The following is a 15680-nucleotide window of genomic DNA, read 5'->3' as shown; positions in this document are numbered from 1 at the left end:
GTAACAGTAATAAATCACACAGCAATAGTACATTCACGTTGTTGTAAAAAGCACGATAATATATTAAGTAATCCAAAGTATTCAGAATACGTTACTCTCATTGAGTAACGTAACGGAATACGTTACAGAATACATTTTGGGGCATGTATTCTGTATTCTGTAACGGAATACATTTTAAAAGTAACCTTCCCAACACTGAATGCAAGTAGGAAACAAGGTAGGAAACATAAATATCAATATGCAATGCTTTATTTCTATATATCTCTGCAAGTATTTACATTTTGAAGTGATCACTTCTACAACATTTTCACTTACCACTAACAAATTTTAACAAATCATGCACTGTGACATACATTATTTTTGTATGTATGTAACATACAAAAAATCAACTTTCAAATTTTACAGAACTTTTCACCAAATTGGCAGCATTTTAAAGCAAATTGCCACTGAGAACATCTAATATGGCTTTCTTTGTCTGTTAGTGGGAAACCTGGCATTGCATGCTGTTCACCAGTGTGTTGTAATCTGGGGTATAACTTGACACTGCAACTCTGAGTGAGTCTTGCAGATGTGCATCGGAGAGGCGTGTTCTGTGTTTGTTCTTGATGAAGTTCATGTCAGAAAAGGCTGATTCACAAAGATAGGTTGAACCAAACAGGCTGGCAACCTTCATAGCTGCTGTGCAAACACCACTGTACTTTTCTGTGTCAACAAGGCACCAAAAGTTTGGTGCACCCTGATAGGCTTTGAGGAGGACGTCATTTTGCAATGTTACAATTTCGATTTCCACCTGTCCAGCATCCAAGCTGAACATTGAACTTAGTTGCTCAGCAATGCATGTTGTGTCCACATTCATGAAAGGATTGGAAACGAATGAGATGCATGGCTCAAGCTGATCAAGGTCACAAAACCTGTTCTCAAACTCTTGACCAAGTCAGTTTATGACTTGAGTGTACTTTTCTGCAACTTTGGCAAAAGTCTCAGATGCAGAAGCATTGTCTTTCAGCACCATCTGCACAGAAAGAAAGTGCAGCACCTTTTTTCTCTGTAAATGCACAGAGAAGATGCTCATCTGGGCTTTAAATCCATTTAAAGCACTAATCATGTCAGCAACAGTCTTACCTTTGCCTTGCAGCTCACAGTTCAAATGGTTCAGTTTCCCAGTAATGTCTGTTAAAAACGCAAGGTCAAGTGTCCACTCAGTGTCCTCCAGCAGAGATGTGTCTTCCCCTTTGGATTGCATGAACTCCTGGATTTCACCCAAAAGTGACAAAAAACGAAGCAAAATCCGTCCCCTGCTGAGCCATCGGATTTCCGTATGTAGTAGCAGGTCACCATATTCAGCTGACAGCTCCTCCAATAGCACCTTGAATGTTCTGTGCTGTTTAGCTCTGGAGCGGATGCTGTTTATGATCTTCACTACGGGAGTCATGACGTGCTCGAAGCCGATCACCTTTGCGCATAACGCCTGCTGGTGAATGATGCAGTGGTAATGCATGAAGTTTGGGAACTCTGTGTCACCTTTACAGTGAGCGATGAATCCCGTATGTCGGCCGATCATAGCAGGAGCCCCGTCGGTAGTCACTGATACCAGCTTTTCCAACGGTACCTTTTTCTTCGCGAAAAACTCCTTCACCGCGTTATAGATGTCAACTCCCTTCGTAGTTGTCTTTAGCGGCAGTAGTGTCAGAAGTTCTTCTTTTGTGGAGAAACCATCAAATACCATCCGGATAAAGACCATCAGCTGTGCTGTACTGCTGCTGTCCACGGACTCGTCACACTGGATGCTAAACCAACTGCACTTTGCCAGATCCTGATCCAACTGATTGGCCAAGTTCCCGGACATAGCCGACACTCTTCTAACAATTGTAGTTGCCCCCAGCTGGACATCAGAGAGAGTGGAGATTACATCGTTTCCATATTTCTCGTCTTTAAGCACAGTTTTTGCAATTATCATCATTGCTTCTTTGAAAACCTCCCCGTCTAAAAATGCCTTCTTTTTCTTAATCATGAAATGTGTAGCTCTAAATGAGGCTTCGGTTGCTTTTTGAGAGTTTTTCACCGGTCTCGTGAAAAAAGACTGCTGTTTGCTCAAACCTGCCTTTAATTCGCGGGCCTTTTCCGCTCGCAGTGTGCTGCCCTTTGGGTAGTTAGCATGGTAGCTTGTGTGACACGTTCGGAAATGTCTCTCCACGTTGTGCCGCTTTGCCGTTGCCACAGTTGCCCCGCAAATGAGACACACGCATGAATCTTTCACAGTGGTAAAAAAGAACTCTTCCTCCCATTCACTGTTAAAATTATATGTTTTCTTCCTTTTTTCCGCCATGTTTTCCTCATCTCCTCACCTTTGCCTTTGCTGGTCTTCACGGCAACTGTTTCCGTGGAGACCAGCTAGCACTAAATATTAGATCATGATCTAATATTTAATAATAAACTTTTTTTTTTATATATTATCTCTTTTTTTTTCTCTTTTTCTTCCTTCTTTTTTTCTTTTCTTTTCTTTTTCTTTTTTTTTAATATATTATCTCTAACAAATTAACACCAATGCAATTGTGATTAAAAAAAAATAGCAAGAAAAAATAAAAATAGATGCAGCTTACTGGTAAGTTGTTATGGTGAGCTATTTTTAGAACAGGCCCGCGGGCGACTCATGTGGTCCTTGCGGGCGACCTGGTGCCCGCGGGCACCGTGTTGGTGACCCCTGCTCTAGACTGAATATGATTAGCACAGATATGAAGATGTAATTAATGATTATATAATTTATACTCACTATATATTAATTGCCCTTCATTTGTGGTAACATATTCAAAACAATCACGTATTTATTAAAGAAGTCGTTTGTTGTTGTCCACTCAGTAAAATTTCATGGTGTTGCTGATCATGGCATTAAGTTTTTATTTAAACGGTTTGCTAGCATTGCTACCATTCTCTGAGCTTTTTACTACATTTCGCAGACTTACAGACAGCTTGCTATGTCACAGATTCTGATTAACTTTATTTTTTATAACTTTTATCTAGAACTTCATTAATATGACATTACTCCTCCACATATGCTAATTTCTCATGAGCAACATTTAAACCCTTTTTAGGCAATAACTTACTCATGTACCTGAAATACCAGAAAAGTCCACAGTTATGTTACAGAACACAATACATCATTTTTCAGTTCAATGGAATTAATTTTATTTATATATTTATACATTTTGTCTACTCTCTCCAGTAGTTTGTGTTTTGTCCTTAGCTCTCTATGCTTTAATTTTTTCCCTCTTCTCTTTCCCCTCTGAGCCTGGCTCTGCCAAAGGTCTCTTCTTTTTAAAAGGGAATCCTTCCCCATTGGCACAATGTTCCTGCAATAGGAAACTGTTTGAGTGTTGGAGTCACAATATAATAATATATCTATCCTGAAGCAACTATTATTGATAACTACCATTGCAAAAAAACCCAAAAAACGTAATTTTTTATTTGTGCACGGCACGCATACTGAGTTTTTCACAATAAATTACTGGATTTATCTGTGCTAAACAGCTAAATGCAGACCAACAATGGAATGGATTTTTGATTTTAAAAAATGCAGCCTACCCTACCCCCTGGTTCCCCTGTGACATGCAAACACCCCAAACAAAAATAAAGAATGCCAAAGAGCAGAGAAAATGGACAAACAGACCCAGTACAGAAACTAAACTTAAAAACTAAAACTGAAGGACTAGAGCCATTCCTTTAAAACAAATGGTAAGTAGACTAGCCCATTTCTACTCAATTTGAGCACTAAAAACACATGTTTTTATCCGTACCTAAGCACTTTTAACTACACGTCCATTCTTTCGCTCTCTCTCTCTAGTGGACACATTGGGGGTAACTTGGGGTTCAGTATTTTACCCAAGGACACTTTGACACATGGACAGGGGAAGACAAGGTTTGGTTTATTCTGAGGTTATAGTAATGTAAATGATCCATACCTGGTTTGCATGTCTTTCTGTCTGGTTTAAGCTGCACGCCAGTGGGGCAGGCACAGCTATAGAAAGGCTCAACTGGAGAGAGTAAGCAGAGGTGACTGCAGCCTCCATTATCGATACTACATGGTGTCTGGACTGCAACAAAAATACACGTTGGGGTGAGAATAAGCAGAGAGATCATTAAATAATTACCAGAAAGTAGATCAAAGTTGGCCAGAATTATCCAGCTACAAACCTAATCTACAAACACAAATGTAAAACAGTGAAACACGTACTGTCTGGTTGGCGGTAGGGCTCCAGAACCTGTATGTCCATGGGAGAGTAAATCCCACTGAGGATCTCTCTGGTTTTGTCTCCACTGTGTTTGCTACAGGCGTGGATGGAACGAGTCTGCCAGTCGGTCCAGTATAATGTCTCCTCAGACAACGTTAGGGCAAAAGGATGGGTCAGGGTGCCTTCCACCACCGTTTCCCTGCAGGATGAAATGAAAGCTTATTAATTTATGTTTACTCATGTCATTAAAAATGCATTTTGAAATGCTGATACAGGGAATTAATGAATAAATATAAACAACGTGATTTATCGGGTTTTTTTGTTTGCTCTATAATGTACTTAAAAATCAACATTTGTGTTAGCATTCATGTTTGCAAATTTATCTGCACTTCCATTAACACTTTAACCGATCTTACCAGTGACTCACAGGATTATATTTCTCAAATCATATAAATGCTCAGCCAAACCATTTTCAACACCACAGACAAGAAAAGGATTCTTAGAACTGCAAACTCTTGTGTACAAATGAAATTTTGGTTCAATGGAGGCAACGTAGGAATGAAACTGTCCTCTTTAGAACATAAATATCTAAACCACATTCAGGTACAACCTCACTCACTCTCTCCATCGTTAATATAAAAAAACTACATAAAACTAAGATTGGAGAAGTGTTTGAGGAATCACTGATAAGGAATAAATGTTTCATTTCTGAAACACAATCATGTAAAGAAAAATATAAAGAAAACACAAAGAACTGGCTGTAACCAGTCATCATTCTTAGTTACATGCCTGAGTGTGTTTGTGTGTGTGTGCATTAGGAAACAGGAAAAATGTAACTAACTCCAGATTTCAAAGCTTTGTCCAGCTTTTGTATGTAATTGAGGGCGAGAGCAGATATTGATTTGCAGACAAACATTATCCACTGATAATTACTACAAGTTCTACAGTTACTACAAGTAAAAGGCCTGTGTGACTTGGCTTGTTCTAGACAGAAACATCATCAATCCAAAGCAGTGCTGGTAAATCCTGTGACACACAAAAATCCAGGATCTATGTTCAGGGATGGCCAGGATTTTATCAAACCAGGAAATTAAGATGAGCACTTTTTCTGTTTCTCTTAAAGAAAGTATGTCTGTTTGTCTAGTTCCTTCTCCTTGTTTTTTCCAGTCCTCATTTTCCCAGTCTCTGGTACATCTGGTCGAATCCCATTAACTATGTTTAAAAGGTCAGTAACTGGAAATCTTTTACAGATGGACTGAATGTTGGTGGGCTAACTAACTATCAGTAATATAATATAGTAACTATCAGTTATATGTGCTTTACTCTGCACTATTTGGTACATTCGTTTTTTGGATGGAAACAAAAAGAGAAAAAGAGTTAAAGAGCATATGTGGAGAAAAAAGGCCAATAGAAGGAAAAAGAAACAAAAGAAAATCCTGAGCTGTGAGCAAAATGCAGTGTGTGTGTGTGTGTGTGTGTGTGTGTGTGTGTGTGTGTGTTTTGACTGGGGAATGCACACCACAGCTCTGTTTGTCTTGGACTATTCCATCTATTTTTTTATTCGGTCTGTGCAGCTATTTTTCACTTCCCACCTCCATTTTTCTGTTCCCAGTGAAAACTCAAAGCGTTATTTGCTGATCGTTGATGTTTTTATTCTTGATCCTGATTAAGAATTTTGAAAATCATGTTTTATTTCTGCCTTAATTAAAGAGATACTGTCATAATAGGTGACTGTTGACAACTGAAAGAACTATATGAAGTAAGACGTCAGTAAATCTCATCTCTCTTGTACGGTGACAAATATTGTTCTCACATAAAATGTCAATAGTGCTTCAAATCAGTGCTACACTGAGCTAGGGTTTTCTATTTCCAATTCAATACTGATACCTTGGTACAAAGAATCAATAAATACCAGTGATAAGACAGACAGGGAATGTATATGTTTAAGACATCCTCAAACATTGATCTTCTAATTTTGGCAAGATACACTGAAAAAAAAATATTGGTGATGTTCATCTAATTTATTTGAATTAGCTTTCATGTCTGCTCTAAGTGAGAGTCATCATGCTGCAGCACACTGCTGTCATTAAAAGTTGCAGTACTTTCTTTGTTTCCTGCACCTCTTTATGCATTTTATGTAGATAAGACAGCTGGAAAGAAACATTAAAAATTCAGTTTATGACAATATATTACATACCATTAGCGTACTTATAGTATTTCAAACGTCCTTCTATCTTCTACCATGTACATTGTAATTTAACCCCTAATGCGTGTAGTGCATCTGTCCTGTCTGCCTCTCCTCGCCCAACAAGTTGCAGAACGAGGCCCAGGGAGGAGCAGCCGTCTGCTGCGACCTGTGAAAAGGGAGTTTTTCCTTCCTACTGCCAACAAAGTGCTATTTTCTCTGAATTCCTGCAGGGTTAGGGCATGGGGTTGAGAGATATTGGCTTGATATAACTGGGCTCCTCTCACAGCACAAGCTTGGTTTGAAACCAGTCTCCTGCAGAGGGGCTAGCTTCTATTCCACTCTAAAGTTGTACTCAGTAAGAGGCAACAAAAGGGGATTTGGTTATACTGGCTTATTGTCTTTGCAGTGTAGTTTTTACCAGTGGACCAGAACAACAGTCAGGGTATGCGGTAATGTTTTTGGTTTTGGATTACAGTATATGGATCCCCATATACTGAACTGAATGAAAAGGAAGGAGGAAAAGCATACATCATTACACTCTTGGTTTGAATTCATTCTAAGACAGTCTTTTACACGCACGCACACACACACGCAGATGTACATAAAGCTGCATACCGTGCTGATCCATCCAGATTGGCTCTATGAATGAAGCTGAGTTTGGCATCAGCCCAGTACAACTTCTGTTCCACCAGGTCTATGGTGAGACCGTTGGGCCAGTAAATGTCCTCATTCACTATTACTCTCCTGATACAAGACAGAGATGCTTAGAATTGAGATTTAAAAAAAAACATTTTAATGTGACTTCTTTGTAACACATCTAAACAAAAAGTCCACACTACAAAAGTAAAACTACAACTAGTATACTACTGTAAACACAGAAGATGTGAGTGCAGTCTTATGTAGTTACCGTACCTGTTGCTGCCATCCATGCCAGCACGCTCGATCCTGGGTTCCTCCCCCCAGTCTGTCCAGTACATGTAGCTGAGGGGAAGAGCAAAGAAATATATCACTCATACACATAACATTAAAACCAAAATGGTTTTGTTCTTTTTTGGGGGGTGTTAAATTTATTTATTTAGTTAATTAGTTTGTTTTTTGTTTTTACGTTTATACAACTTCTCAACATGTGATGTTTTATCTGTGTAATACGAGTTAATGAGTACTGTGCTAGAGGTTATTAGCATCTATTCCCCAGTCTCCTGTAGTACACAGGTCATCCAGAAGGCTGTGGAAAAGTGTTTTTGTTGGTGGATGATATCAAATATAACTTTTTGGTTTAAATGATAAACTTTCTGTTGGTAACAGGAAAATCCTGAGCTCCATCAGGACCTTATCCCATCTTTGAAATATGTTTTTAGTGTCAGGGTTTGGAGTTATTTTGCTTAATCTAAACCACCACTGATGGAACAAAGTTTTACATTTTAAGTTACATAAAGAAAATTTTCAGGAAAGGTGCAAGTTTTGTATAGTTTCCCTTTCACAGATACTAATACTAATACTGGATAGTAATACTGGATAATTAAAGTTAAGTAACTAAAGTTAAATTTGTACTTTTCATCTGTTTTAGTAATTGTTCTTATTATACTGACTTGATATCTATATGCTACTCACAGTGGTGGTATGGTGGCGCAGCGGCTGGTACTGCTGCTTGACAGCAACAAGGTCCTGGGTTTGAATCTGCAGTTTGCATGTTCTGCCCGAGACAATGTGGGGTTCCCTCCAAAGGAATACATCTTAGGTCATGTGGTTATTCTAAAATGGCCTTGGGTGCGAGGTAGATAAAGTGTAATAATAACTAAAAGGCACGTATGAATCGATGGTTAAATGTGGTTTGCAGTCTGAAGAAGTCTGAGTGGTCAGTATGACTAGGAAAGCATTATAAAAGCCAGTCCATTTGTGCAAAAACTATTCTTAAACTCCTGCAACTGTAGCTAAAGAATTGAAATGAGAAATCTGGGAATAATGTGTATATATACAATATTGTCTTTGCATCTCAATGTTGTCTTTTATGTTTTTTTAAATATGATTCCATATATATACTGTATATATACTACAGATTCAATGACCCCACCTGTAGTAACATTTCACTGGCACTGTAATGTGAATGCAGATGCTTCTTAAGAATTTAATCGACCTGCTTGAGTTTCATCTTTTCTCACACCACCAATGATTATTTTCTTTATAATGAAAAACATTGGCCTGAAACTCCAACACAGAAACACCGCATGGTTCTTGTGCTCTATAAAAATGTTATCTGTGCACACTGACGATCTAACTTTTTCTGTCATTGACATGTTTTTTAGCCTGTGGTGAAAAACTTTTCTTACTGTGAAATGTGTATTTAAGGGAAAAACACATTTAAACATAAAAAGGTCAAATGCCTTTAATGCAATAACAAGAAATGTGATTTCCAGCTCCACTGTTCTAGTCAGGCTGAATTTACCTGCAACATAATATGTGTCGTCTGATGTTCTCAGGTGCAAACAAAACTGACCACGGCAGCTTTTCATTTTTTTAGTCATAATAAAAAATAAAAAAAAAATAAAAAACAAGCCTCTGAAAAGGGAACTTTGTATAAAAATGGCTGTAGTTCATAAAAAATGTTCTTAACCCCTTGAATTAAAGGCAAAAGCAAAAAACAAACAAACAAAACAGCAGTGTCACTATCCATACACTTAAGGACCTAATTGTATGTACAAGGCGCCGTTTAGCAGGGGTTTTTTTTAACCTTTATTTATACAGGTATTTCCATTGAAACTCAATGTCTAATGTACAAGGGTTTTGGTTCTTAACCCTATTAAAACAGTGAAAGTAAAGTGCAAACCATAAAGCTCCTAAATGGGACACAACCTGTCTGGGTTGGAAACCCTGTGACTTCTTACATTACAGCCAAAGAACAAAGGCGAAGAACACCTTCTGTGTACATTTGGGACCCCACTGGCTTCTGACAATTTTACTCTTTACTCTTTGGATAAGAAAGCTTTGCCTACCTGTCTTTTTTTTTTTTTTTTTAATCTGGGTATGTGCAGCATTTCCAGCAACATTTTCAGTTGCCCTTAGCTCAATTGTTCAGTAACCCAGTGTGTTAAAGAATGATCCTCATCCTCTCGGAATATTTGTGGTAGCATATAGATATAAAATTATAAAAACTGTGTCACTGTCACTGTATCAGTGTTTTTAGGGTTTGTTTTTTTAGATGAATTGCTATTTCTTAGTGCCCTAAACATGTTTATCTCTGTGTTCAGCTTGCCCTGTCACTCATTCAGCCAGCCAGACTCATTTTCCATCATCACTGATTGTAAGGTCAATATAATCATAAAAAATAGTACAGCTTTTTTTTTCCTGTAACAACAACAGTAGTTACATTTTGAAGTGTTTCTACTGGCATTTATAATAATTAGTGAGCTTTCCAGTTTCATTGAGGACAACATGAGCTATAAGAGATCAAATCAGCAGAATCAGTAGAGCCAAGAAACTAGAAACTAGGTTATAAAATGTTAAAAAAAAAGATTTTTGATATCCATATCAGTTTTACACCCAATTATTAATTTGATGTAGAATCTGGTCTGTGGTTTGATTGTGAGGATATTTTACATAGCCTACACCCCACCCAATATCTGATCCATTCAATAACAAAAAATGAATGGTGTCAGACACATCTTTGCACATTTCTGTGTGTATTTTGTTACCGCTGGCCAGGGTTGAGAGCGATAGCCCTGGGCTGGTCCAAGTCCATCCAGAACAACACCTTTCTTGAGGTTCCATCTAGGTTGGCCACTTCAATGCGATTGGTCTCTGAGTCCGTCCAGTAGAGCTTTTTACCCAACCAGTCACAGGCCAGCCCATCAGGACTGTCTAACCCTGATACTACCACAGTCTGGCCTGTTCCCAGTGCCTCTTTAAGGGCTGTAGGTAAAAAAAACCCAACAAACTCAGTTGAAACTGTTACATGAAAAAGGGTGTATATTTCAATAAATCATTAACACATGCAGCAATAGTTATTTTAGCTTTTTACGAGAAAGTCCTCACCAAGTAGAAAAATTAAAACTAAACAGTGTCTAGTCTTACAGTTAGAAGACTGATTCCAGTGAGTCTGTTTGATGGCTTCTTCACTGACATCCGTCCAAAATATCAGGCGTTCAGAATACAAGAAGTCCACAGCTGCTGCATCTTCCAGGTCACTCACGATGATGGCGGACTCCCCTCGGACACCATCTGCATCTACCAATCGCACGTCACGTCGATTGGCAAAAAGAAGGAGTGGTGACCCTGGAATGGAAAAGATCCTTTATGTAACATTTCATACATCACTCAGATTTCTCACAATGTTATTTCATACAGAGACGCAAAGATGCTTATATTCGAACAGTTATTAAATTTCACTGGTTTGCTAAAAAAACAAAACAGCTATTGGATCTGCCTCTAGCAATCTGACTAAAGCTTTCAATTGATATCACGGCAATTCTCTCAAAAAATGAATAAACTTTTTCAAACAAAATGCTGCTTTATTTCTTCTGAATATTTTCATTTTTGTCTTTTTACCAAGTACAGACTGGAAATATGTGGGAAACATATCCAAAAGACTGACAAACACTCATTTCAGGGAGTTACTGCACTGGGGGAAAAATGCATTTTGGAGTCTCCATACTCTAACCTTTCGTGTCTCCTATAAGATCAGCAGAGGGGGAAATTAATGCATTATGCAATTATTACGGTACCACTCTCCACCTTCTCTAATGCAGAGACGCACACCTGGGGGTTATTTTGCAGTTCCAGCACGTGTTACACCAGCGGAAGCCTTTTCTCTGTACCTACAGTTCTACTGACTCTCTAATCAGTCTGCTTTTATATGTGTAAACTGGCTGACTGTTCTCTCCTCCTCTCTGCACGGCACACACACAGTGGTGTCTTTCACATGCCCAGTGAACTACAATCCTTTTCTGAGCTCAGAATTAAATATACATAAAAAACAAACCTATTCTCAGATAAATACTGACACTGAGCACAGTGCTGATTCTAGACCCACACACAGTCAAGTTCACAATAGAACATAAAACAAACCAGGGCAATATAAGAAAAATGTTTGTACAAGAAAGCATTCCCACTCTGTCCCAACCATGCGGTAAGTATGCAAATGTCAGGGTCCAGATTCCATAAACCCATGTCTTTGTTAGCGCGGTTCAGTAACTCAAGAGATGTTGTCCTCCCACTGTTGAAGCCAGTAGTGATCACAGCAGCTGCCACAGAGCCTCTGGGGAATCCTGTGGTTTTGGCCAGGCAGGGTGGCAGAGCTACTACGCTGTGGTTTGGCACAACCGTGCCTCCTATAATCCCACAGAACGAAGCCAGTCTGCCTCTGTTAGTACGAACGCTGCCCAGAAACAATACCCAAGCCCTAAAAGACACATGGTACTACTTTTATTAAACATAGTGTCTCCATAAGGCAATGGTTTAAATGTTCACTTAGCAAGCTAAAGCTCTCAGTTCCAGGACGAGCAGGGATTGCACCAGGAAGGGTATCTGATGTAAAAATCTGCCAAGTCAAACATATTGCTCTACCTGTTGTGGCGCCCCAAAGTGAGCGCTGAACGTAGTCTCTACTGGTGTTATTGAAATCAAATTACATAGGTAAAAGCAAGCACGGTGGTGCGGTGGATCGCACTGTTGCCTCACAGCAAGAAGGTCTGCGTTAGATTCGAGTTCGGGTTCGAGTTCAGGGCCTTTCTGTGTGGAGTTTGCATGTTTCTCCCCATGTTTGCGGGGGTTCTTCCTCCCACAGCCCAAAGACATGCAGTTAGTAAGGTTAGGTTAACTGATGATTCTAAATTCCCCATAAGTGTGAATGTGAGTGTAAATGGTTGTCTGTCTCTGTGACAGGCTGGCGACCTGTCCTATCATTCATGCTGAAACACACCAATAATTCTTTAAAATATTCAGTTCAAACACAACGTTGTTATGTTACTAGAGAGGAAATAGGTAGCTTTACTGTAACAGTAATGAAACAGATACATTAAACAAAATGACAGGAAATTACAGCAATTCACATCAAGTGAGTGGGCATCACGTGTCCATGCTCATCCACACTCAGGCTACACCCTTGACATAAACAGTGTGCTTCCAGTACTGAAAACAAGTCTGAAGCGGTGCTGTTTGCTACATGTCAGAAATGACAACTGTGGATAATGTCCAGAAGCGATTCTCCTAACAGAGGTAGGATTTCATGTATGAAAACACCTAAGCAGAGCGAGGCCCCCCAGATGGACGAGGACAGGGATAACTCTGGGAATCAGAGAGCTGATACATTTAAGTGACTTTCAACACACTGGCAGTTTTTTAGTTGGAATAAAACCTGGAAATGAATGTTAAGCAACACAAAGTTTAACACAGGTTACTCCTACAGTTTCATTGAACTGTGTTTTCTCTATCACTTATTTATTTTGCACAAAGAAAACCAAAACAATAACTTAAAGACCAACTTCCAGTTTGGTAACCTCAGTGAAAGAAATGTGCTGGAAAATTATCTATACATGCTGAAATAACAACTGAAGTAATTTTTATAACAGTGTTTATTCTTTCCTCAAAACACACAGGGCTGAGCCGTAAGAATGAGAGTGCCATTCTTATAATCCTATGAGTGAGTGCTGTTTTTTCCTACTGTTGCTTTTTTGCTAAAGGAGATGTTTTTTTTACATTTATGGGGGACTCTCAGAGAGCTTATTATACTCTGAGGAGTTTCATTTTTGTTATTGATGAATAAGAATATAAACTTTGTTAGTATTAATGTAAACGGGCTGAATGGACCAGTTAAAAGAAAGAAAGTTTTAAACCAGCTAAGAAAAATGTAAATTAATGTTGCCTTTATGCAAGAAACCCATCTTACTGCAATAGAACAAAGTAGGTTGGCCATGTTATGTCATCTTCATTTCATTCTACAGCCAGAGGACTGGCTATACTGATGAATAAAAATATTCCAGTGACAAAAAAAGAAACTTTAATTGACCCTTCTGGTTGATTAGTTAATTGTGAAATTTATTCAGAACAATGGACACCCCCCCCCCCCCCCCCCCTAAATTAATACAACCCAGTTATGATCATAGTTCCTTTTTCAAGATATTCTTCTGATAATAGCAGAAGGTCAGAAAAACATACTGGTACGGAATGATATAACTTTTTTTCTACTTCATATTTTGGACAAATCAACTACAACTGTATCCAGTTTAAAACTATTCCAAATAACTGTGGCTTTCTGCTCTTGTTTGCGTAATTCCCATATTAGAATAGATCGTTTTTTTGTTTGTGTCAACACAACTATTCCACAGAACACTGGATAATCCACAGCTGCCCAGGATCCTGTCTGACCACTCAGCTCGTGATTCCAGGAAAAACAGCTGTTTTATACAGACAGCCTTAAAATCCCACAATTCTCCAAAAACCTGTTTCTTTGTAATTAATTAGAAATCAGATTAAAATAATCTGTGAAATGAATCGCATTTCCGCTCCCAACAGCTTTATACTATGAGACACATTAAAAGCATATTTGAAAGGTCAAATAATATCATTAACAAAAAGTATTAAAAATATATAATGCAAATGCAAACAATAGAAGAATTGAACAAAGCAATGTCTAAACCTGTAAAGGAATTTCAACATACTGGCTGCTGACACAACAAAATGCACATCATATCGCCTATTTCTTTATGAACACAGACTATAAATTCACTTCTAAGGCACTGGCTAACAGGCTTGGTAAGTATTTGCCACGCCTGATATACCAGGATCAAAATGTAGTTATTTATAATCGCTCACTATCTAACAATTTATGTAACCTTTTTAACAGTGTCCATCTTTCAAAATCCCAGTACAGCCCAGTACAGCAGTAACTCATGATGCAAAAAAAGCCTCTGACAGACTGGAGTGGCCATATTTGTTCAGGCCCGGGCGAAGGCTTCCACTAATGCACAGATTTCAGCTGAACAGGTCAAGTCGACAGGGTTGTCCTCTGTCTCCGGCACTATTTGTTTTAGCTGTTGAGCCTTTGATAAGGTCAATCAGATGGGATCCTGATATAAAAGGCTTTGAAATAGATCACAGAAACAAAAACACTTACCCTGGTAAGTTCCTCGTTAGGCTACAGACATTGGTTAATGCCTCCACTGGTATTTCAGAATGCAAATTAACTTGATTGGAAGGGTTAATTGTGTCAAAATTTAAATTTTACCAAGACTGTAAAATTCTTTTTAGTCAAGTTTTTTTCTTTTTTTTCAAAAGAATCAATAATTATGTCAGACAGTTTCTATGAAAGGGTAAATCATTAAGAGTCTCCCTTGAAAAGTTAACTTGGGATCATAAATATGGGGAGGCTTCAACTACCCAACTTTAAAAAAGTTTATTTAATTGCTCAGTTGAAATTTATCTCATCTTTCTTTTAGGCTGATAGATCCGTGTGTGGACTCAGATGGATCAGGATTCTTTGAAAGAGAAAGTTGGCAGTGAATTTGTTTATAAATGAATATCTAGGTTAATAGTGTCATGGTCCCTTAATTAAAGCTGCCTCCCTTAGTTAATTCTTTTAAGTTTTGAGTCCTGCATTTGGGTCCTCATCCTGACTGCCACAGGACCGTACTTGACAAATACCTAGAAAATCTGATAACATCATCATAACATCTGTTGCACTTAATTCAAATCTGGTATGACATTCACAAAATGCTTAGACTGGAAATTCTGGATGCATGAAACCAGCAAGTAAACTTGTTCAACTGGAGACAGAACAAAAATGTATTCCCAAAGCATATTCTCTATTATAGAGTCCAAAGCTCTGTTTGCATGAACCTAAACAGGTTCATGCAATGTCAGATTTAAACAAAGATTTAAGCATAAGAACTGATGACCATCTGTGATCAGATTTATGCTGGAATAGCTGAATTGTCACATTACAACTTCCTTCACCAACTGTAGATCCAGATCCAAACCTGAAATCTCAGAAATGTGTTTTAGATGTGATGTAGAAGGTGGTTCCTTCCACCACTGAATCTGGCTTTGTACAAGGGTACACTCTTTCCTGCACTCTTTATAGTACCACCAATATTATGGGGATTAATATTCCATTAGATCCTGAATTGTGTTTACTGGAAACAAAGGTCAGTGGATCTATGAATAAATATCAAGTAAAACTTATGTTTTATGTCATTTCTCCATTTGGCATTCACATGGACAAGTCTTGGTTTGGCAGTCGCCAGGAGAATGATACTTGTCTTCTTGTCTGACTG

The 15680-nt window shown here is 38.4% G+C and overlaps 1 protein-coding gene across 1 annotated transcript in view; it reads right to left on the bottom strand.

Moving 5' to 3' along the window:
* lrp5 (low density lipoprotein receptor-related protein 5) overlaps nt 1-15680 on the bottom strand; it is a 52893-nt gene that overhangs the window by 27412 nt on the left and 9801 nt on the right. The window contains exons 2-7 of the mRNA XM_085462773.1: nt 10483-10683; nt 10104-10320; nt 7327-7395; nt 7030-7158; nt 4229-4425; nt 3957-4088 (exon numbers count right to left, since the gene is read on the bottom strand). Of these exons, the coding sequence (XP_085318899.1) occupies nt 3957-4088; nt 4229-4425; nt 7030-7158; nt 7327-7395; nt 10104-10320; nt 10483-10683 (945 nt within the window). The remainder of the gene's footprint in view (nt 1-3956; nt 4089-4228; nt 4426-7029; nt 7159-7326; nt 7396-10103; nt 10321-10482; nt 10684-15680) is intronic.

Source organism: Copadichromis virginalis, linkage group LG7 (assembly GCF_057382275.1).
Source record: "Copadichromis virginalis isolate Kocher_CV1m ecotype Utaka linkage group LG7, C_Virginalis_male_GT1.1, whole genome shotgun sequence".
NCBI lineage: Eukaryota > Metazoa > Chordata > Actinopteri > Cichliformes > Cichlidae > Copadichromis > Copadichromis virginalis.
This window is presented reverse-complemented; position numbering and strand designations above follow the sequence as displayed.